Raw genomic sequence first — 25,615 nt, 5'->3', positions numbered from 1 at the left:
AGAAAAGTGAAGCAGGAGGCATCACAATATGAGGCCTTAAACTACACTACGGAGCTGTAGTAACAAAAATGGCATGGTATTGGCACCAAAATAGACAGGTAGACCAATGATACAGAATAGAAGACACAGAGACAAACCCACATAAATACAGTTATCACATACTAGACAAAGGTGCCAAAAACATACATTGTAGAAAAGATAGCCTATTCAACAAGTGATGTTGAAAACTGGAAATCTGTATGCAGCAAAATGAAATTAAATCCCTTTCTCTCACCCTACACAAAAATCAATTCAAACTGGATCAAGGACCTAGGAATTAGGCCAGAGACCCTGTGCCTAATAGAAGAAAAAGTAGACCTAAATCTTCTTCAGGTCCTAAGTCGACATCATGTTGACTTAGGACCTGACTTCCTTCACGGAAACTCCTAAAGCGCAAGAAATAAAATCTAGAATCAATAAATGGAATGGATTCAAACTAAAAAGCTTCTTCTCAGCAAAGGAAACGATCAGCAATGTGAACAGAGAACCTACAGAGTGGGAGAACATCTTTACCACATGAACATCAGATTGAACTCTAATCTCCACGATATATAAAGAATTCAAAAAACCAAAAAAAACCAAATAACCCAATCAAAATTGGGCTAAGAAAATGAATAGACATTTCAGAGAAGAAGAAATAATCGATCAGCAAATATATGAAAAAATGTTCAACATCTCTAGTAATTAAGAGAAATGCAAATCAAAACTAAGATTTCATCTCATTCCAGTCAGAATGGCAATTATCAAAAATACAAGCAGCAATAAGTGTTGGCAAGGATGTGGGGTAAAAGGTACACTCATACATTGCTGATGAGACTACATTTGTGCAACCACTATGGAAAGCAGTATGGAGATTCCTTTGGAAACTTGGAATGAAACCACCATTTGATCCAACTCTCCTACTCCTTGGTCTATACCCAAAGAACTTAAAATCAGCGACTATAGTGATGCAACCACATCAATGTTTGTAGCAGCTCAGTTCAAAAGTAGCTAAACTGTGGAACGAACCTAGATGCCCTTCAGTAGATGAATGGGTAAAGAAACTATGGGATATATACACAAGGAAATATTACTCAGCCTTAAAGGAGAATGAAATTATGGCATTTACAGGTAAATGGATGGAACTGGAGAATATCATGTTAAGTGAAATAAGCCAATCCTCAAAACACTAAAGGCCAAATGTTTTCTCTGATATGCGGATGCTGATTCATGATGGTGGGGCGGGGGTGGGGGTGGGGGCAAGGGAAGAATGGAGAAACTTTAGATTGGGCAGAGGGGAATGGGGGAGGGGATATGGGAATGGAAAGATGGTGGAATGAGATGGACATTATTACCCTATATACATGTAAGATTACCTGAATGGTGTGACTGCATCATGTAGAACCAGAGAAATGAAAAGTTGTGCTCCATTCATGTACAATGAATCGAAATGCTTTCTGCTCTCATGTCTAACTAATTAGAACTAAATGAAAAATAATAAGATTTTTTAAAAATTTTCTATAACTCAAAGGATATGTTTCTAGATTGAAACCACTTGTGTAATACCCAGCACAATTAATGAAAAAACTCACTTGATATACAATTTAGTGATATTTTAGAGCACCAGGAAGAGAAAAAAATAGAGAAGAAAAAACAGGTCTTAAACACACTAGATTCTTTGGAAGGGATTCTAAATAACTTTGAAAACTAGGCTTATTTGACCTAGAATTCTGTATTCATCCAAATTTTTATAAGTGGAAAATAGATATTTTCAGACATCTAGCCTCAAAAATGTTATCTCCTAATGTACCTTTTTCAGAAATTTCTATCAAAACAGGTAGTAAAGAAACAAAGCTTAGGATCTTAACCCAGAGAAGCTGTGAAATCTTATTGCTGAAGAAAACTAAAAGGAGGTCCAAGATTACAGTTGTGCCACACCCGAAAAAATATCCAGCTGCAGTGGAGCAGGTGGATAGAAGACTCCATAAAAAAAAAAAAAAAAAAAAAAAAAAAGGAAGACATAGGAATTCCTGATAACTGACAAATTAAGATAGATTTTTAAACTTGGGAGGATGATTTAAACTATACTGAAAATTTGGAAATTTGAAACTACATACAACATAAAAGAAATGTAAATGCTAACACATACCTTGGCTTACTTATATTTATTTAGCCACAGTAACACAGATACTAAGTATTGATTGCTATAGGAATTGTTTTAACTACACACATTGAGAGGAGGGGAAATGTGTTATAGCAGGTTGATGTAAGTTAAATTCTTACCTTTCATGATTGTTGTCAATAAAGTATGTCTATCAAGGGCACAAACATGAGCTGAGTACAGCAAATAAGCTTGTTATTGAGAAGTACAGAGTACATTAAATAGAATATCATCCAGGCTACTGTAGGAAGATACCCAAAATGCAGTGGCTTTAACAAGACAGTCTGAGTAGGTATCAAGGATTCACACTCCTTCTGTTGTTTTTGCTCTGCCATTCCTAGGGCATTGCCAGTATCCATGTGGTGAACAAGGCTCACCTGCCCATGTCCCAGCTGATAAGAATTCCAAGGTCTGCCTCTTTTGTGTTACACACAAGACTGAGAAATTGTACATTGCTTCTGTTCATGTACCTTAGGTCAGAAACTAGTCATAATGTTTCCTGTCTTAGGTTTTCTCTAAAATTTTAAATGTTTTGCCTTTCATATACTCTGATTTATTCAACATTAATTTGATGGGTTTTGAATTTTAGAACTTACCTTTACGGAAATGAACTCTTTTTGGATGTGTGATTTTTAAAGTTTCTTTATTGCAGAAAAATCAACAACTGATGATGATGTACAGAAATCAGATATCTCATCGAGTAGTCAAGGAGTAATAGAAAAGGAATCCTTGGGACCTCTTCTTTTGGAGGTAAATGTCCTCATTGACCCAGAAATTAAAATATTCATTCTTGTCAGTTTGGTTTTTTCTTCATCTTCTTTTATATCTCACATCCAATTAATAAATTGTGAAACACAGTCACATTTTTAATAAATTTTTATAATGACTTTATTATGAACCATATGATAGTTGCTACTATTTCAGAGTTAAATGTAAATAATGATCATGAGAAATTTTCATAGTTGTTTCAGGTTGTCAGACGAAACCTACTACACAACTCTGCCTTTTATTTCTGGGATGGTTAGAACTAGCTGGGAAAATAAAACATTAGCATTGTTTAGCTAGCTAGTGCTATCTTAATATACTATAGAATTTCACTTTTAAGTGAAGGTTGCCTCACTTTATTGGAGTTGATATTGTCATGGAAGGTTTTCTGAATAAAATTTTTAAAATGCTTGTGTAAACATTCTAAGAGAATTAATATCAAACTCTGTAAAGTGAAAATTTTTAAACTTGAATGACCTTGTAATTATTATGTAATTTTCACCACTGTCTCTCCTGATTTACACCTTCTGTATTTTCAGCAATTAAATTTTGTTTCCAGGCAGGCTCATCACTTTAAATGCTTTCTCTCATACATGAATGTTTAGAAACACATATAAAAAAAATTCTCAAAATTCAGTTCTTGCTTTTTCAGCCCCAGAATATATTGTATTCACGTTGCTTCTCTCTTCATTCTACAGAGCTAGCATCCAAATATGTCCTCCTTGCCTTTACTTCTCCCTGTACTCCATTCCTGTACTTCAAACAGGTGGCTTTCCTCTTAGCAACTTCCTCCTCAAACGTCTAAATTCTCAATTTCTCATCCACATTATAAATGCGTTTTGTTACTTTAGACTTGATTTTAATTATTTTTATTAGGGAACAGCACCCAATTTTGTAAAATGTAAAAGACATTTGCCATTGAAACTGGTATGGAAACTACTGTGAGCAATTCATACCCGTGAATCAGAGGGGCAGGGAAAGATACTACATGTAATTGAGGCTGATTTGTAAAATTATGTTTTTTCTACAACATGTCAGACTGATTGCATGACACATGACTGCACCTTAGAAAACAGTGTTTTAATAGTGTAGTACAAATGTTAATGGTAGACTCTAGGTGGTGGATATACACATATTCACTACAAATTCTTTCAACTTTGCTATATTTTGAAATTTTTAATTTAAGGTGGAGGAGATTAGATGAAAAAAAAATCCCACTTCCACCCTCATCTCTGCTCCTGTTCACCACTTGCCACATCCTACTACTCAGTTGCAACTGGGCCTCTTCTAGAAATCTGACCTGACCTTTCCTAGCACGTCTTGCTACTACTCTGCAGAAGTTATAAACTTGTCTTTTCACCCCTTCTCGTTTTTCTGAAGGAATTATGTATCTTAGCCTAAGTTATTAAACTGGTCCAGAACTTTATATCTCCTTTCAACTAATTAAATCATATATATCTTCATATATTGTCATTTGAGACATTGAAGAAGTATTAGGTATGCAGGTCCTCGAGAGTTCCTGTCGGGAAACAATGATCATTTGGATCTGAGTCTTTCCACACAGTCCTCAGTAAACAGATTAACAAGGAGTGCAAATAGAATATTCATAACTGAATAAAGCACAACTGGAAACAGAATGGTACTACTTTTACTTTAATTTATTAAAATTTTTTTGTTATTTCTGTATCAGGAAAGTTCAAATACTTTCAAGTCAGCAGACAATGATAGGAAAACATTCACTTAAAACTAACTATAAGAAGACAAAACAAGTATAGTAGACTCAAAGAAGAAAAAGCGGGTGGGGGAGTGTGGGAGGAAAAAGGGAAATCATGAACTGAAATTGATTTCTGTGCATGAGTATGTAGAGATGAACCCAACTACTATGTATAACCTTAAAGCTCTAATTAGAAAAATAAAAGACAGAATTTTTTTCAGCTATTGCAGTGATTACCCTAAAAATCACTATGAATCAAAGGAAAACTAACACACATGAATTAAATGTTGTTAGATGAACATTTTCAAACATAAAAAAGCACATCAAATTAGAAATTTGAAAATAGTATAGAAATTTATGTTGTTGACCTCAAGAAGTTAGTGATATTTTTATTGATGAGCTATAGATATGTGAAATAGAAACTTTAGAATTACTGAATTTTTTAGACTTCAAAGTTGCTTTCATTGACAACTAATCTTTTCTATCCCATCTTTATATCCCCCAACTTTGTTCCTATTGACTTAAACTTTATGGAGTCTAATTCAGAGCAGCTAGCACAGGAAGTGGTAGAATAATTGCCAAGAGATTTTCTATTACATTATTCAGGCTGCAGTCTAGAGCTGCACTGTTTAACATGATAGCCACTAGCCACACATGGATATTTAAATTTAAGTTAAAAGAATTAAAAATGCAATGCCCAAGTCTCACCATCCACATTTGAAGTGTTCTGTTATCTACTTGTATGTAGTGACTCCTCTATTGGGAAACCGAAATACAGAGATTTCCATTACTGTAGAAAGTTCATTTGCACAGCTTGTGCAGATGGAATGTCTCCACTCCTGAAAAGTGACCTGGTGTCCACCATAGTTTATTCCTCTTTTTACTTTAAACTTAAAATAAATGCAGCATGAATTAAGAAGGAAAGAATTAGAGGAAATTTCACAACGAAGAGAGAGTTGTGTTAGAATTTATTTATTCAACAGATCTTTGGTGAACACCTACTGCATGTAAATCTACTAAATGGTTTCATGATCCCATCGTGGACTCTTTATTAAAATTAACTTGTTATTAAAATTAAAATTGAAAATTTATTAGCAGTTTTTTTTAAGCTCCTCATTTCTACTGTTGTTTCCTGCTAAATTCTTCTGCCTCCTTCCTACTCAAAATTTACCATTATTTACCCCAACCCTTCTTATTTTTCATTCCAAGGAAAATTCTGTTTCAGTTAATGAGGTCTCCCTGTACTTTGCATGTACATTCAAGCTTCTTAGACTTTTGTAACACCATTCTTTACATTTCTGTGTGGCTTTGGACACCTGGCCACTTACTCCCTCTTCCTTGAAATATTCCATGACCTCTTGAATGGTACACTTGTCTTTGACTTTCTGGCTATTCTTTACCCTCTTTTTCAGATTTTTCCTTCTTCAACTTCCTCATAAATGTTCTTATCCCTCAGGATTCTAACCTTGGCTCTTTTCCTTTTGTTGTTCTGTGCTTATTTCCTAGGAAGTTTTATCTAAGTCTGTATCTATGTCTGTGAAGCATATTTGTGTGTGTGTGTGTGTGTACATGTGCATATATGAATGTGTGTAATATCAGTTCTCTGATTTCAGAGAGACACCAGTTTTGACTAGATTACCCAAATGTGAGTTTATGGGAGTGGTTGGAAACAGGATGAAACAAAAGCATCCTGAGGAAGCTAGAAAGAACCATCCAGGTGGTGTCCTGCTGCTAGAATGAACCCAGGTCAATAGTTCAGTCTTTTTATAATTCTCTTCAAGGTTCACACTTGGGGAGGAATTCTCTCAATAGTCTGATTCAAAGAATCACACGAGACTTTATTTAATAGGGAAGAAGTAATTCCCTGTGGAAATCAGAGTATTCTTTGAAAGGGTAAAAGATTGTATTTTGAAATGAACAAAGAAAAAACCCAAATGATGATTTTGTGTATCTTTGAATGGAAGAGTCTGTCTCTAACCCAGATCTCTCTTTTTTGTGGGGGTGGAGGGGGCATGTAACAGGGATTGGACTCAGGGGCACTTGACCACTGAACCACATCCCCAGCCCTGTTTTGTATTTTATTTAGAGGCAAGGTCTCACTGAATTGCTTAGCACCTCTTTTTTGCCGAGGCTGTCTTTGAACTCGTGATCCTCCTGCCTCAGCCTCTTGAGCTGCTGGGATTATAGGCGTGCACCATCACTCCCAGCCTATATCTCTTTTCTGTCTCATTATTGTATCCTGCTGCCATTTGTACATCTCCAGTTGTCTGTTCTGCAGTCATTCCAAATATAACATTTCTAAACATAAATTTATAATCCTCCTTTATTTCCTATCTTAAGAAGGGCAAGGATAGAAGATTATATTTTTCCCCTTTCTAAGGAATAGGCACTTTTCAACAGAGCCCTGAAGTCATTAATGAAAGAGTTGCTCCAAATAATGAAGTCTTTTATGAAGGATTGCTCCCACAGCTGCCAGAGGCCATCGGATGCTATTTGTTCTGCCCCCTGTCAGGTTCTCTTCTGTCACTTCCACTGTCATTGCCTCAGTGGAGGCACTTATTTGAACAAATGACATGATAGCATTGTACCTGGTCTTCCTTGGATCTGCACACCACAGCTACTGCTTGTGGATCTTTGTAAAAGCAGATCGTGTCACTCATTGTCTTAGGGATAATTCCCATTGCCTTCAGTATAAATTCCTTACTTTTTGCTTTGTCTTGAAACTTAAAACAAAACTCTTTTCTCTTAAATGTAACATAAAAGAACACTTTTTAAAAATTCTCTGAACTGTTTGCTCTGTCTTCAGTGTCCTTTCCTTCCCTGGTCCACCTGCATTGCTCCTCTGTCCTTCAGGCCTCAGATCAGGTGTAATGTCACTTCCTTCAAGAAACCTCATCCAAGGGATGTTTATTTCTTCCCTGGTGTGGGAGCCTGACTCTGTTTTTTAACTTTTGTGAATTCCTTTCTTGTACTTATAACTGTGTGTAGTTATCTTTTTCCTCTCAGAGACTACCAAGATATTGACAATTAGGTGTTTTATCCCCAGAATTTTGTCCAGTAACTAACTCTTAAGTGATAGTCTTATTTAAAGTCAGGCCTCTGTGAAAATCCTTGGCCATTGTGAGCCCTGCTATGAGATACAAGCTGTTTCTCTTTAAAGGGCAACATCCTAAGCAGAGGGAAAAGCTCTCAGATTGATTTTGTTGTACTGAGTGGACAGGCATTTGTTACCTTCTCTGTGTGCAGCACAACGTAAGACTAGCTATCAGGAGATGGAGGAACGGGAAGATTCCTCCCCAAGAGCACAAATGGAAATTCATTATATGTACAACATGAGGGAAACTTTTAAAACAGGAACAAGTAATAGCTGATTACATTAATCAGACATACTTTTAGAAAGTTCAGATCTTTGTATACTCATAGGAATAGTTTCAAACAGTATTCCCTAAAATGTTACCAATCTCTTTGGGGTGAGATTTTGGCAGATCTACTATTTGCTTCATTTTCATATTTAAAAATTTTGTTTAAGTATATATTACATTTAAAATTTAAAAAATTGAGGAAGTTGTTATATTTACATGGATTCAATTATTATCCAAGAATATATATATATATATATATATATATTTTTTTTTTTTTTTTTTTTTTTTTGGGTGCTGGGGATCAACCCAGGGCCTTGTGCTTACAAGGCAAGCACTCTACCGACTGAGCTATCTCACCAGCACCCCCAAGAATATTTTAAAAGAATTTTTAGATATACTTAAAAAATGTGTATTTTAATTATTTCTATTTTCATATAAATTGCAATGCAAACAAGTATCTATTGATCACCAACTATGAAACTTATAGCCAAAAACATTAGTTGGATATGATGGTGCTTTCCTAACTAGTTTATAGAAGATGTGTCTAGTATTGAGGTTTACAGATTACTGATCATCATATTCCTTTCCCCTTTGTATTATGAATTAAATGAGAAATAGTCATAGCAGTCAGGTGGAATAAAGATTAACTTTTTTTTTTCTTGCTGAAGAAAATATTGATGCTTTTAATAAGAAGATGGAATTGTGCTTTATTGCTTTTTAACATCTTGATCATATGCCTTACAATGAGTAATTTGGAGATGTAGTTCCAAATTCAGCTTATTTAATATTTGGTTTGAATGATTTAAACAATAATCTCAGGCATTCATCCATTGATGAACTCTTAGGTTGATGCTGTCTTGGCTCTTGTGAATACTGTTACAATAAGCATGAGTGTACTGGTATCTCTTCAAGATGCTGATTTTATTTCTCACGGATGTCGACCCAGGGATGGAAGTGCTGGTTATCTGATAGTTCTATTTTTAATTTTTGAGAATCCTTCAGACTGTTTTCCATAATAGTTGTACCAATTTACATCCCAAAGGGTACAAGGGTTCCCTTTTCTCCACATCCTCATCTATATTTGTTATCGTTTGTCATTAATAATTGCCATTTTAGGAAGTGTGAGGTGGTTTCTCATAGTGATTGTAATTCACATTTCAACCTTAGCTTTCTGTCAGCAGATGAATGGATAAGGTATATATTGACAATCAAATGCTATTAAGGTTTTAAGGGGGGAAAAAAGAAAGTCTAGTTGGGACAACACAGATGAACCTGGAAAACATTATACTAAGTGAAATAAGCCAGTCACAGAAGGACAGGTACCACATGATCAAAGAAGGCAAACTCATAGAAGTAGAGAGTAGAACAGTGGTCACTAGAGGTTGGGAGATAGGGACTGGGTGGAGACTGGGTATGTTGTTCAAAGGATAAAAAATTTCATTTAGGGCTGGGGTATAGTATAGTGCCTCAGTGGTAGAACATGTGCTTAGTATTCTCAAGGCACTGGGTTCAACCCCGGTCCCAGCCAGTACCAAAAAAAAAAAAAAAAAAAATCAGGTAGACAGGAGGAATAAGACCTATTGCACACCATTGTGTTGACAGTCATTACAATAATTATATCCTTAAAATTGCTGAGAGAGTAGATTTTAAGTGTTTTCATCACCAAGAAGATAAGTATGTGAAGTAATGCACATGCTAATGAGTTTGATTTAGCCATTCCATAATGTATACATATTTCAAAACATTGTACCATAAATATATCATTGTCAATAAAAAATTAATAATCTTAGCTGAAAAAAATACCTCAGAAAAATAAGGTAGTTTCAAATGGAAAAGTATTACATTGAAGCATATACTAAATCACAATATTCATTTTAAAATCCTATCCACTCATTATAGAGAGATTTTTATTGACATTCCGTCTTCCTTGATCTCAGAGAGTGATTCTTCTAAATTAATGAGACCAAGTTATGTTTTCAGATTTTAAAAAATGAGTTCAAGCCCATTGAAACTCTGATTGGAAGGTTTTTCAGCATGTCAAAGGTTCAAAGATTTTACACTGAGGAGATACATTCTATGTGCCTTTTAAATTGTTTTCAGCAACAAAATCATAACTTAGGTAACATTTCTAAACTTCCATTTTCACATGCTGTCTTTGTAGCATAATTTTTTTTGAAAAGCAGTTTACTTTTCATTTATGGTTAGAGTATCATCTTAATCATTTTGGGGGTTTGGGTACTAGGGATTGAATTCAGGGTCACTCAACCACTGAGCTATGATCCCCAGCCCTATTTTATATTTTATTTAGAGACAGGGTCTCACTGAGTTGCTTAGCACCTTGCCATTGCTGAGGCTGGCTTTGAAATCAAGATCCTCCTGTCTCAGCCTCCTGAGCTGCTGGGATTACAGGCGTGGGTCACTGACCCAGCTGAAACTTATCTTTTTTAAAAAGAAAAATGAGTATACCTCAGTATTGTTAGGCAACTATTTTAAGTATTTTGCCACAAATAACAATAGACTCCTGTGTAATACAAAGGATTTTAATGGTCATTTTCCATCCAAAATTTGGTAAATGTTTCTGTTCTTTAAAGATTATTATTGTTTGTACATTCCGTAGCAAGTAAGCTGCAACATGTTGCAAATAAATGGGAAGATTCCACATAAGTAAAGTACCCTTGTCAACCTCAGGATTCCAGGGTTGTGGCCATCTGGACTGAGTGAGGCACCAGTGTTTTTGTATGTTTAGTAAGCTTGATTTCTTCTGTGTGTATTAGATTACAATACAAGTAGAGGTTCTAGCTTTTCCCCTGTACCCCCTGGTCATAATATGCCTGTTGGGGCACTTATGTCTCTTTTGGAGACCCCTGGCTCCATCTCAGTGCTTAGAAGGCCCTTGGGATTTGGCTCCTGTCCATTCTGCTGACTCTTCCTGTCACAGGCTTGCGATGTGCCATCTACTGCCACAGCTCCACACTACTTATGTCTTCCTTTTCTGTGCCACGCTCTCCCCTGTCTATAGTGTCCTTCCCTCAGTCCTCTTCCCCTCCCCACTGCCTTTTGTAAGTTGGGTAGTGCTCTGTAAGGAACCTTTCATTGCAAATTAGGTATCCTTCTATGTGCTCATAGAATATTTTGTGTGTATCGCGGCTACTTCATTTTTCACTGATGTAATGTTTAATGCTTCTGTCTCTCTCTGTACCATGACCCCTGAGGGCAGAGAACAGGTATTCACTAACACAGTTTAGAAATTTTTATGACTGAATGAATGGGATAATCACTTCACATCTACCATCTTAAAATTTCTTTCTTTTGGGGGAGGGTTTCTGTTTTTGAGGTAAGGTCTAAGTTGCCCAGGCTGATCTCAAACTCATGATCTTCCTGCTTAGCCTCCCAAGTAGCTGGGATTATAGACTTGTGCCACCCAACTTGTCTCATAAAATTTATTTCTAGGGAAGAAAGTTGACTTATTCTACTTGTAACATTCATGTCTACTTGAAACATTAGCATACAGTCTGTTTAAAAATCCTGGCCCCTTGATAGAGGGGAAACCCTATAGGAAAGAAAAAATATGTTTATTTTTAGGGAAATATCTGCTAGGTAGCATACTATCATCAATAACTTACTGTAGAAAAGGCTACACTTGGGAAACTTGCCTTTTCTATAAAGAAAAATGAGTAGACCTCAATATTGTTAGGCAGCTGTTTTAAGTATTTTGCCACAAACAATAACAGACTCCTGTGTAATACAAGGGATATCTTCAGCAGTTCCCCTTTTTAACTTGACACATATAGAGAGAAAAATATATGTTTACTTCTCTGTTATCTTTTAACCTCCTTGTCTCTTAATTCTTTTTTTTTTCCCCCCTTTTTTGGCTTTGCAGGCTTTGGATGGATTTTTCTTTGTTGTGAACTGTGAAGGGAGAATTGTATTTGTGTCAGAGAATGTGACCAGCTACTTGGGTTACAATCAGGAGGAATTAATGAATACCAGCGTCTACAGCATACTGCACGTGGGAGATCATGCAGAATTTGTCAAGAATCTGCTACCAAAATCACTAGGTAGAAAGAAATTCATTTTTAAAGAATACTAACTCTTCATGGCTTCTTCCTTCATAATATATATGATAATATGTGATTATTAAATCTATAACAATATTACATATACACTTATAGTATAAAATAGTATGTATTCAAAATATTGTAATATAGCTTCAGCTTTGGATATGTTGGATAGCTGATAAGAGAGCATGCATTGTCTTCTATTATTATTGTCTGTGTTCTTGTGATCTTGGACAGTAGTGGGAGGCAGAGCAGTTAGTTGCCTTCCCACAAGAAAATTCACTTTGTTTTTAGTTTTGATTATGTCCAAGAAGGGACATATGGCCCTTTCTCACTATCCTGCTTAAAGAAAAAGAAGAGGGGGGAGGGATATATTGCCATATTAATATCTGTTAAAATTAACATTTTCAGATGTAAGTGCTTTCAATTTAGCAGTACCAGGAGTGATTGAATGGCTTGTCCACTGCCAAGACTCCAGCTGAGAGGATGGATGGGATTGGTTTCCAGTTGGTGTTCCATTCATTAAACTGTGAATTTGGGGCAGGGCTGTATCCTTAGGAGTTAAGTGACTCTTACTGAATCTCAGAAGGCATGGATGGACGAACAACAGCCATTTGTTTACTTAACATTTCAGGTTCCTACTAAAGCTTTCCAGTGCTCAAGTTGCATTTACTTCTAGTGATTGGATTCCTGTGTTTCTATATGAGTGTTTCCAGTAGTCAGTATACATTTTGTTGACAAATGGGAAGTGTATGATATTTCCCATCGTTTATTTGTTTAATGAGCTCTGAAATAAGACCAATTTGTTACACAGATAAATTAATCACCCATCACATCTTCACACTGACACTACATGATGAAGCACCTGAGTAGCAGAGTTAGGGTTGTAGCCAACATTTAGAATGGAAACTGACGCAGTCAATCAGGGAGTCAGACCATTTAATGTTCCCCTGACATCACTGTGGGTAATACTTAGATTTCTTTCCCTGGCCCTGGACTCTAGATTTCTTTTGTTCTGTATTTTCACAGATTTGAAGGACTACTTACATGTGGATTTAACTTAGATACAGCATTTTATTTTTACTTTAAAAAAAATTCATTTTTTATCTATGGTAACAAGGTATTGGTTGGGATTAAGAACTTGCCTGGTTAGGAGAACTGAGATCATGGAAAACAAAGCTGAACTATCTTCTGCCTCCTGAGGAAGGGGCATATTGTTTGTGAAAGGGCCAAACATTGCTTTTCCCACCATGGTTACTGCAGATCTGTGACTATTCAGGTTGCTCCCAACCACTGACAGGGGACAAATATGGAGGGCACATTATCTAAAAGCTGACATGTTGGTAATACTGCTCCTGACCACTTACAGGACTGTGATTCTAAGCTGACGTTGGTAATGCTGCTCCTGACCACTTACAGGACTGTGATTCTAAGCTGACCTAATGGTCCTTGCCTTCTCGGAGCAGCCTCCTTCCACAATAGGGTGGGATGTGAGACTTTGCTGCCCAGGTGCTTTTTTCTTATTCCCCCAGAGAATGAAAGAATGGGAATGTGATAAATAATACAGTTTGACTGCCTCTGCTGCCTAGCAGAGTAGAATAGACAAGCATCGTAGGGCAAACTCAGTGTAGAGAGTAAATCACCATTTGTTATCAAGGGAAAATTTTGAAGAAAAAAGTTAAAAACAAAATCGTTTTAAAAGTGTTCCTGAATTTGCTATCTAAAAGATTTCAGTATCTAAAATCTACACCTTTTGAGCCAAGTGTGGTGGTGCGTACCTGTAATCCCAGTGACTCAGGAAGCTAATGGAAGAGGATTGCAAGTTTGAGGCTAGCCTCAGCAACTTAGCAAGACTCTGTCTCAAACAACACAACAAAAACAAAAAAGATGTGGGGATGTAGTTTAATGGTAGAGTGCCCCTGGGTTCAGTCCCCAGTGCTGGGAAGGAAAATAATGAAATAAAATCCCTGCTTTTTAAGCATAATTTTTTTTAAAGGAAGAAATAAAATCTGAGTTCTGTGAGGCGAGCTTAGTGAGATTTTGTCCTAAAGCACAAATATGCACAGATGTACTTGCACAGATGAGTATAAAAAGATTACATTGTGAAAGGCTAAGATGTTAGTGAACATAGACATACCTGCAAAATTCTAATAAAGTGAAAATTGAAGTTTGGAAAAAAATTTAAATAGTTCTACTCATAAATACATGGCATTTGTGTCTCAAGTGATGCCACATCATAGTGGCTAAGAAAACAGGCTTTTTGGTGTTAACAGGCATGTATAATGCATTCCTCCTCTACCACCTACTAGCTATGTGACCTTGGAGCAAATACCTGACCCCACTCCCTTATTCCCAGATCTCATCTTTCATAGAAAGGTTGAGGAATAAATGATGCTTAACATATTCCCTGGCTGAATTTCCTTTAAAGTGTCACCTGTTATTACTATTATGGCTTCATCTAAATGTTTGGCACTTTTAATTTTATGAATGATAGATATAGTAGATCTATAATGATACATTATTCAAAACAACCTGGTGTTTTAGATTAAGTTTTTAGCTTAGAAATTGATGTCACAGAAGGAAAGTCTTGTCCTTTCATAATACTTCCCTTAGTCTGTTCCATAAAAATTGAGGGCTTTTTTTTTTTTTTTTTAAACAGATCATATTTAGTAGGAGAGTTTAGTGCTCAGCTCTTCTTAAAAATTGTAGCTGCTACTTCTGCCTTTTTAAAAGGTGTTTGTTATTTATTTTGTAACACTTTGGTTTTATTTACATTTCCAGTTTTCAGTGCTTTTTAACTTTAGCCTTGGCATGTATCCTTTTTAACAAAGAATCATGATAAGAAAAAGAAAGCAGCAATTCTATAAAGATTAGGTAAAATGCTTTCCAGCTGGATAATTTAAACTGAGTTTTGTCAGAGTCTAGATCTGTTCTTTTGATTCCATTCCACAGAGAACACAGAGCCTTGTGTTGTGATGCTAATTTTCTTTTTCAAAAAAAGTGTAGCCCAATACTTACTGTTTAAGAGATTTAGGTTCAAAAAAATTATAAGCTATGTCAGGGTAAATTAATTTGGACAACTTAAAAGAAATGTAATTTATATTATAAAATACAGGGGATCTATTTTTTATTTTATTTTATTTATGGTTTTTGTTTGTTTTTTGGTACTGAGGAATTAACCCAAGGGCACTTTACAACTGAGCTCATCTCTAGCGGTTTTTATTTTTTATTTTGAGACAGGGTCTTGCTAAGGCTGACTTTGAATTTGCAGTCCTTGTACCTCCACCTCCCAAATTGCTGGGATTGTTGATGTGTGCCACTGTACCTGGCTTTTAAAATACAGGGGATCTAGAAAAGTCACCTAAAATATTTACCACCATATATTGGAGGGGGTCTATATGTTTGGAAGTGTTTGCTATTTATTATTATAATTATTATTGCTTTAGGAAGATATGAGACAGGCTTAGTGGTACACCCTGTAATCCCAGTGACTTGAGGTAGGAGGATCACAAGTTTGAGACCAGCCTCAGTAACTTAGTGAGGGCCTAAGTAACTTAGTGAGACCCTGTCTCAAAAATAAATAAATACTGGTATGTAGCTCAGAAGTGAAGTGTCCCGGGGTTAAATTCTCAGTACCAAAAATTAGAAATTAAAAAAAAGAAAAAGATATGATAGTTGATGTTTTAGTCAGCTTTTTTGATGCTGTGACTAACAGACCCAACCAGAACAATTGTAGAAGAGGAATTTTTTATTTAGGGGCTCACAGTTTCAGAGGTCTTAGTCCAGAGAAGGCTGGCTTCATTCCTCAGAGCTCGAGATGAGGCAGAACATCATGGAGGAAGAGTGTGGCAGAGGGAAGCAGCTCACATGATTATCAGGAAGCAGAGAGAGGTCTCCACTTGCCAGATACAAATATATACCCCAAAGCCATGCGCCCAGTTCCCACCTCCTCCAACCACACCCTACAACTTCAGTTACCACTCAGTTAATCCTTATCAGGAGATTAATTCACTGATTGAGTTAAGACTTTCACAACCCAATCATTTCTCCTCTGAACCTTCTTGCATTGTCTCACATGTGAGCTTTTGGGGGGACACCTCACATCCAAACCATACAGTTGACATATAAATTGTTACCAACATTACTTTAGTTGTGATCATTTCTCTCAAAAAGTCTTACACTTTTGTTATAATAGGTTATGAGAGTAAACATCAAGGAAGTGCATTCTCCTCCTCGATACTATCCGTTCTTCTCTTGGCTCCTTATGTTCCCCTTACTGTGAGCTTCCCCTCCACTCTTTGTTTTTTTTTCTCTACCTTCTTTCTTTTTACCGGAACTAAGTGGAATTTGATGTTTAACTTAATTTCTTCTAGCAACATTTAGCAAGTAGCTTTCTTTGCAAATACCATTATTAAATTGAAACATTCCCTGTGACTAAATAGATATGGGCAAATATCATTCAAAGCAAGTGACAAAAACTTAAAATTGTTTTTTATCACTGGGTCTTATTTACTTGAGTTGGAGAATTTTCCTAAGAATTAGAGTGCTTAGTCAGTTTATTCCATTGCATGAGGGCTCTAACAAATAAATGAGTATGTTGATTTTTACATTAATTTTTAACCCCCGTCCCTTTAGCCTATTTGTTCTTCAGAAGTGGAAGTAAAAAGGACCTTACCATAAATCCTATACAAGTAAATCAGACATGCATGTGAAATGGCATCCATAGTGCTTTATTTTTCACCATTGTTCCCTCAATAGAATAGAAACCTTTCTTTTTTACATGAGGTAGTATATGTTTATGGTAAATGGGAACCTGAAATGATTATTTCTATAAAAATAACTAGTTTGATATTTGACTTATAGTATCAAATGGTCTCAGGTGTTTTATTATAGAGTTTTAGTGTGTAAATGAGAGAGAATGTGATGGATCCTTTATTTTCAAAGATGAAGCAACTGGAAATCAAAGATTAATTAACCCAAACCTCACTGCTAGCAGAACTCAAGTTCCTTACTCCAATACGGGTTTCTTTCCATGCTTTCCTCTAATAGTTGTAAAGTGATGAGACAGAAGAAAGAGAGTGGGTCAATGGAGAGTGTAGGGTAAGAAAACAGGCAGGGATGGTGAGAGAGCAGCCTTACAGACCCTCCCACCTCCTCATGACCTCCATGACTGTGACGCTATGACTGCAAATCATGGCAATTCACACGGTGATTCCTACTTGAAATGCACAGGCACTTTTTCTATAACTGAATTCAATTTTCTTATTTTGAGTCAGGTACCATGTCTTTTTTTTTTTTTTTTTTTTTTTTAGTTTTTTTGTATACTTTATTGTCTACTGTAGGCAAACCATTGTAGCCTATGAACTGTGCTAGTTAAAAAAATAAAATACAAGAAAAAGGGTTTTAAGAAACCAACATGCTTTCTACCTATTCTGGTTCTTTGTTGCTGTTGTTGTTGTTGTTGTTGTTTCCTTGAGCAACAGACTCTTTGAAGAAACTTTGAATCATCTCCCCAAAAAGGTACACATAAAACCTGTCCTTAAGGATCCATGATAGCCTGGTGAAGACTCCCTCCTTAACAGTGGAGTTCTAGTTTTGAATCATTCACTCATCTGGAAACAAACAGAAAGTCCATTAATTAGGTGCTATAAAAGTCTGAGCAAAATATCAATTTTGAATTTTCATCTTAATATTTTAGAATATTTGCAAGAGGGAGAACCTACACATTTTCTTGGGAAATGTTATGATTTCTAACTGGTAGGTATTTAGGTTTGCTGAGAAAGATAAGTACCCTGTTGCCTTAGGATATCGTTAGATCTGAAGTGGTCTTTTAATCTAAGTTATCTAATTGACCAAATGGCTTGAAGTATATCTTTTGTATCTTTCAAGTTTGTACATTTTCATATTATTCACAAGCACATATATCAATTTTCCTTCCCCAGTAAATGGAGTTCCTTGGCCTCAGGAGGCAACACGCCGAAATAGCCATACTTTTAACTGCAGAATGCTAATTCACCCTCCAGATGAGCCAGGTACTGAGAACCAAGAAGCCTGCCAGCGGTATGAAGTAATGCAGTGTTTCACTGTGTCTCAGCCAAAATCAATTCAAGAAGATGGAGAAGGTAAAGAACAGAGTAATTTTAAAGTGTTTCCTTTTTCTGTGACTTGAAGGAACAGGGAGGGAATTAATTATAAATTGCCTTCTTCAGATATCATTTTTGTTTACTGTATTATATATTGCAGCAATTCACTTTGCTCCCTCCCTCCCTCCCTCCCTTCCTCCCTTCCTCCCTTCCTTCCTTCCTTATTTCTCTCATTCTTTTTTTTTTAAATTGGTACCAGGGAGTGCCTAACGACTAAGCCACATCCCCAGCCCTTTTTCAAATATTTTATTTAGAGAGAGGGTCTTAAGTTGCTTCGGGCATCACTAAGTTGTTGAGTCTGGCTTTGACCTTGAGATCCTCCTGAGCTACTGGGTTTATAGGCATGCACCATCATGCTCAGCTGCTGTGTACTTGTTAATGCTTAAAAAAATTACTAACATCTAGAATCACCTCTTTAACATCTAGAATCACCCCTTTAACATGCCCCCAAATTCTCAACTTTAAGCTGATCCACTAAAATGTCAAATAAATTCAAACCAACTTGCTCTCTAGAAATAAGAGATGTAACTACTGTCAGTTTGAAATGTACCAGATCCAGCAGGCTGTTGAACAGCTCAGATTTTTAGAAAGTTTCAAGTTTAGAATGTGGGGGACCTCAAAGGATAGAATAGATATTTTTCAGGCCTTGCAAGGTAATTTATAAGGAGAAGGCTTATGATTAGATGAAAATATTGCTGAAGCTGTAACATGAACGTGGTATTGGCATGTACTTAAATATGTGAAAGTGGATAAGTCTTCCAGTACACTTAGAGTGAGCTAAGTTTAAGATCCACAAATTGGAACTGGAGTAAGGACCAAGGATGGGAGCAAAATTTAAGAATGGGACTTTAAAAAAAATTTTATGTCCTAAAAAGATAAAGTCATCTGTCAGGGAAAACAGTACTTCTTCAGAAGTAAAATTTGCTTTTCACATGTGATAATTATCTGCATAGTGGTTATCAGAATACTTTTGTGTAACCTTGAAGTACTAATAGGTATAGGTATAGGAAATTGACGAAAAAACTATACTTTAAAAAACAGTGTGAGAAAAACAATGTGGATGTAGCTCAGTGGTAGAGCAACTGCTTAGCATGTGCAAGGTCCTGGGTTTAATCCTTATCACCAAAAACAGGACAACCGTATAACATGGTGCTGCTTAAATCTAACCAAAACTAGCACTTCCAGTTGTTATCATCTGAGTACATCAGATAGATGTATTTGTCTCTACTTTTTGTAAGAGTATTCCGTGGAAAAGAATATTTTATTTTAAGTTTCCGTCTACCTAGAGCTGCCGGTTTCTGGTGGGTAGGAACTTTAATATTCTATTAGACCAAAGTGATTTCAAACATTATGTCAAATCCTATAATATGTATTGTTTTTATAAAAATCTTTAACAGCAAGTGATAATTACAAACCATTTTCTGTACCTTCTTTCCTCAATTTTTCCCCTTTTTGGACAGATTTCCAGTCATGTTTGATTTGTATTGCACGGCGATTACCTCGGCCTCCAACTGTTACGGGTGTAGAATCGTTTATGACCAAGCAAGATACTACAGGTACTTACTATAAAATTCAGAATATTCCATAGATACTCATCATGTGACTGTGCCCTTAAAACTAATTATATTCAAAATGTTATATCCTCCTGTTCTGTGATATTCAGCCTTTGCTTTCTATGTCTTATACAGAAAATATTTTAAATAGTTGATATTGTGCATTTTAGATGTTATCATTGTCATGGGAAGGGTGCTGGGGAGAACAATATTTATTTAATGACTCACATGCCTATAAATTATTTGATTATAAATTTTTTATAATTATGGAAAAATGTTTAAAGAAATTTTGAAACTCTAGATACGTAAATATATATAGATATTGATAAATATATTTACAAAGGAACTAGAGTAAGGAGTTGTAGCTCAGTGTAGAGCACTTGCCTAGCATGCGTGAGGCACTGGGTTCGATCCTCAGCACCACATAAAAATAAAGGCAATGTGTTCAAATACAACTAAAATTATACATTTTTTTTAAATAGAGGTAGATAGTGGGAGATATGTATTTTAATAAATGTGATCTTTTTAAATGAATGAAAACTCACTGGAAGGGGTGCAGAATAAATGCCAGAAATGAAGCAGCCTAAAATTTAGGAGGATAATTTAGGAGCAGTCCACTTTAGCTTTACCTCATATTACATTTCCAATAAATTGGATCCTAAATTGGATCATTTTAAAGAAGAATGTATTTTCCCTTGAGAACAATGTTAATAATACTTACAGTTTTGTTTCTGATTAAAGACCCAACAGTAAGGTTTCAGCTGTATCTAACAGTCTGCATAAATATATAAAAATAACAATGATCATTTAAGGTAAAAATATTAACCTCTAGGCCATAAATAATTTTGATCTAGAGGGAACCTCAAAGACTACAGAATCTAGCTTACTCATTTTTTGAATGAAGAAATGATAACTGATTACTGGAATTAGAAATCTATACCCCAAATATAGAATTCTTCTTTTATATTATATTGCCTTCTACTACAGCATGGTTGTACTGCACACACTTGTACAAATACATCAGAGAAATTTAAAATAAAGTGTAAAACTAATATTTTATCATATAATTGACTTAGCCAAAAATAATAACAAGTCATAATAAATATTCAACATTTACTTTTTTAAGTTTTAGTAATACTTTTTTAACTCTGCATGGGGTGGTCCATGTCCCTTAAAAAAAAAGAAAAAGAGAAAATGTTGGAAGAGTTTGTTTTTTTTTTTTTTTTTTTTTTTTTTTTTGGTTGGTTGTTGATTGGTTAAACTTTGCTCTGACAAGTAGAAGTATTGTAAACCAAGCTATGCATGATTCTCCTCTAAGGTAGTCATTGCATTACCTCATCATTTAGTACCATTGTTGACAACTTAATCACTTCCTCCCCTGTAGTCACACAATTCCAGACTCTCTTCCTGTCTTGTGGCCCAACACTGACATGGAAACATAGACACAAGGCTGGGGTTGTGGCTCAGTGGTGGAGTGCTTGCCTAGCATGTATGAGGCATTGGCTTTGATCCTTAGCATCACATAAATAAAGAAAGAATGAAAGAAAGTATTATGTCCATCTACAACTAAAAATTTTTAAAAAGACACACACACATCTCCCGTAATCACTGCCTATGAGCAGCATTGTTGTATTTGAAGGTTATATAGCAGTAGAATCCTTGCTATCACCAACTCTTCATACCTCACATAACAAGAGATAAAGTTTGAATAATTAAAAATCCAAAGTTATACTTACAGTCACAGTGTTCAACTAGGCTTTCTCCAAACTGTTCTCAAGCAACAAAAATCTCTTACCTGAATTTCAGTTGATTTTCTTTCTATCATCAACATTTATGCCAACATTTGAGTGATAAACCTGATCAAGTAGGATTGAGTAAATCAGATTCAAGACCCTAAGACAAACAGGTCTGATGCTTTATTCCTAAGAAAACAAAATGGAATATATAAAAAAGAAAATAGGGACTGGAGTTGTAACTCAGTGGTAGAGGGCTTGCCTAGTACATGTGAGGCACTGGGTTCAGTCCTCAGCACCACATATAGATATACAAAATAAAGGTATTGTGTACACCTACAACTAAAATAGCGTTTTAAAAAAGGAATTAGTTAAATGGGAAGGCACACACAGTATGATAAATCTGAGTTGATTATATGGGGAAAAGGAAGATGGGTAAAACACAATCAGGCATTCACAGAGAAAGTATTAATGATGAATAAACATGAAAAAATACTTAACCTCATTAGTAATTAATGAAATTCAAACTTAGATCACAATGAGATACCATTTTGAAAAATACTAAGTTGAGATACTAATTTGAAAAATAAAAATGCCTGACAATTTAGCTGTAAATTTTTTGGTGATGAGGATTAAACCCAGAAATCATACATGCTAATAAGCACATGCTCTGCCAATGAGCTACATCCCAGCCCAACAATAACTCATGGCTGGTAGGTGCATAGGGTGGTACAGATTTCTGAAAAGCAGTTTTAAGTTAGTGTTATAAAGTTGAACATTCGCATAACCTGCAATCCAGTTCTAGTCCTACATATATACCCTAGAGAAATTCTCACACATATGTACCGGGTACATGTGAAAGATGTTCACAGCAACATTGATTGAAATGGGAAAAAAAAAAAAAAAAAAAAAAAAACTGGGAGCAGTCTAGATGTCCATTCTTAGGAGAACATAAAAGACAGGGGAATATGACAAGGGAAGAGTGTGCATATAATGGAATGATATTGGTAACATCAAGTTCTGAAGTTGGGTAGTAGGTTTACATATTAGACGATGCAATACAGTTCCTAATTTACATTTATCTAACCTATATATTTTGTTTGCATAAAATATATAATAAAACCGGTCTGAAGAATCAGAAATGAGATTAATTGGCCCCTGATGAGGAACAACTAAGAAATTTTCTTACTTGGGAAATTCGATCACGTATGGTAACAAGAGCAGATTACCACTGGCTTTTATAAAGCAGTATGCCCTGTGTGTATAATGCCTAGCACATCTTAATGTTTTCATTTATTTTCTTTTTCTGATTAAACTTCTGTTGCCTCAGTCTTTGTTTAGATCAGTGTTGCCTGTAGCTCAAAAAAAAAAAAAAAGGTAGAAAAGGGAAGACTTGCTTACTCTCTCATATTCTTTTCATTTACTTATTGGAAAATAATCTAAGTGAAAACATTGTAACTCATCACTGCCTCTCTGTCCCATATTAGTGTATAAAAAGCAGAATCAAAGAGCAAGCCAGAGAAGTTTGAACTGCATTAGTCTCAGCAGCTTCACGTCATTATAGTATAACTGTAATATTCGGCTGGAACTGAATTTTAGAATATGATGTACTAGTGCATAACATGCTCCAAGACCAAAATAATTCTTTATCATTCTCTAATATATTCCATTACCATATATAATAAAAATTAATAGTGGTTTTAAAGTTTTTGTCTATCAAGCATTGGAGAGTATTCCTTAGATATAGTTTTTAGTTTTGAAATATGGATGATTTGTATCAAGAGGCTATCATAAATGTAAAATTTTATTCTTTGTACAGGTAAAATCATCTCTATCGATACTAGTTCTCTGAGAGCTGCTGGCAGAACTGGCTGGGAAGATTTAGTAAGAAAATGCATTTATGCTTTTTTCCAACCTCAGGGCAGAGAGCCATCTTATGCCAGACAACTGTTTCAAGAAGGTAAAGTTTTCTCTCAATTATTTTCAGTAACCTTGCTCTTTATTAATATTGAATAGTTTGTGTAGAACTTATGGCTTGATAAGTATTTTCTCCAAATTACAGTTTTTGTAACAGTCAGTTGTAGGAAAGGAAGAAATGGGTAAGCAAAGTAATTCATGAGTGGATCCTGAAATTCAGGATGCACATTCTAAGAACAGGATGTCATGTGGTGGTCACTCACTCATTCATTTGTTCATTCATTCAGCAGACATTTATCAAGTTCCTAACATGCATAGAACATGAAGTAATAAGGCACCAGGGATATAGTGGTGACTTAGAAGCAGGGTTTTGCCTTTAAAGAACTCATAATGTATTAGGAAAATATGTGACAGCTCTAAAAATTGATGTGACATATAATAGAGGTATAACCAAAACAGAAAAAATTATACTGACTTAGAGAATCAAGGATGAATTCAGAGAGGAAGTGATGTTTTTATCTGGCTCTTAAAGATTATTCCCAGTAGAGAAGCATATCAGAGAACTGGGTACAGAGATCAGTATCAACTTCATGACTGTTGAAGCACCTGTATCTCCTGTCTCAGGGTGAAGTTCCAAGTGAAAAACTATGTCATGTAAAATTACTAACTGTTGAATAGCTACTATGTCTTAGTGAATTCTTGAGAGTATAAAACAAGTATATTCCCTACCCTTAAGAAATTAAATAGTACTATAAGATAGGTAGGGAAATTATTTGAGGATTAAGGTCAGAAAGTTCACAGAGATTCAGAATTAAGGAATTCTGATGTGCTTCTAAAATATTGCCATGTAATTATGGCAGCCTAATTAATATTCCTTTTCTAATATAATTTATTCTGTAACCTTGAATTAGCCTCTTTCTATGGCTATCTAATTCAAGATTACAGAATAAATTAGTCTGTAGCTTTCCTGAAGAAAAATTAATTTTTTTCATTATTGTTATCCTTTTTAATTTTAACATTTCCCTCATAACATTAGATTTGTTCAGTTTACAGATAATTTTTCTATTCATTACATTTTAGATCAGTTGCTTCCTAGTAAAATATGGAAGTAACTTGATTTTTTTCCTGGAGCCATCTGTATAAATCTCACAGTCCTGGTTACTTCTTCCTCCTGATTCGTGGTCTCTTGTGGACATTACTAAAGTCATGCAACCCCACAAGGTTGTATTTCACCAGGTAAATCGAAGAATCTACACTTTGTAAAAGTTCCCTAGGCAATCTCAAAGTGCAGCCAGGCTTGGAAACCATTATAATAAGTAAGTGAAACTATCCACTAGTTGCAAACTTTGTGATTTTCTCTACCTAGAGTGGCATTTGACTTTTACGTAGATTTGGCACTCAGAGCATGTCTCCACTCACTGTGTAAAGTACTGGTGTAGTATGTATGACTTTTGCTTTAAATTAGGCCATCCAAGGCTTTTCTTAAAGGACTGCAATTTTTTTTGCCTATAATTTATATACATTTCTTATGAGGAAAAGCAGTTCAGATTATTATTTTATTGTCCAAATGACTAGACTTCCCACAGATAAAATTAAGCCATAGTTTAAGATGTATATTTCTAAACCATTAGAATTCTCTATAAAATAGATTGATTAAAGTATTGTAAGGAACTAATCTGTCATTAACATATGAAATGAAACAATTTAGAGGAAAGTGTAAAGAATATAAACATAATCCAATACCACTTCCCCTGTAGTTAGTTGTTTGAGTCTTCTCCTTTGACTTTTTTAAAAAATGAATTTTTTGATAGAAATGACTTGTATTTTTCTTAGAGTTAAGATATCCAGAGTACACATGATTCTGATTGTAGTGTTTTGGAGATTTTGACAGTTTGCCAAACAACCTTTGTGGATGGAGCACGTCCTTTTCTGTTATTTTATGTTCAGCAGTATACAGACTGGTTAAGAGAATTGTGGCCCATGAAACACTTATGTGAGAACCACCTATTAAGTATATTTACCTGTTGAATTAAAATCTCAGATGAGGGCTCAGTTATCTTAGCCAGACTCAAATACAATGCTTAAGTTTAAGAACCATTGATCTGTTAAGAATGAAGAGAGGTGTTATTTGCTTTTGCAAGTTCTTTTCTGCCTCCTTGGCTTAGGACAGTGTGAAATGAGTGAGAGTACT

General features: G+C 35.3%; 1 protein-coding gene across 7 annotated transcripts in view; it reads left to right on the top strand.

Annotated features, from left to right (window-relative positions):
• Ncoa1 (nuclear receptor coactivator 1) overlaps positions 1 to 25,615 on the top strand; it is a 246,712-nt gene that overhangs the window by 159,368 nt on the left and 61,729 nt on the right. For all 7 annotated transcript variants that reach the window (XR_007104622.1, XM_047522264.1, XM_047522261.1 and 4 more), the window contains exons 5-9: positions 2,832 to 2,929; positions 11,901 to 12,078; positions 18,021 to 18,200; positions 19,682 to 19,777; positions 23,327 to 23,467. Coding sequence is in view for 6 of the 7 variants with exons in the window: in XM_047522264.1 (XP_047378220.1) it covers positions 2,832 to 2,929; positions 11,901 to 12,078; positions 18,021 to 18,200; positions 19,682 to 19,777; positions 23,327 to 23,467 (693 nt within the window). In the remaining variant the exon portion in view is untranslated. The remainder of the gene's footprint in view (positions 1 to 2,831; positions 2,930 to 11,900; positions 12,079 to 18,020; positions 18,201 to 19,681; positions 19,778 to 23,326; positions 23,468 to 25,615) is intronic.

The sequence above is a fragment of the Sciurus carolinensis genome, chromosome 13, assembly GCF_902686445.1.
Source record: "Sciurus carolinensis chromosome 13, mSciCar1.2, whole genome shotgun sequence".
In the NCBI taxonomy this organism is placed as follows: Eukaryota; Metazoa; Chordata; class Mammalia; order Rodentia; family Sciuridae; genus Sciurus; species Sciurus carolinensis.
Note: the sequence above shows the minus strand (reverse complement) of the source record. Positions and strands in the feature narration are given on the sequence as shown.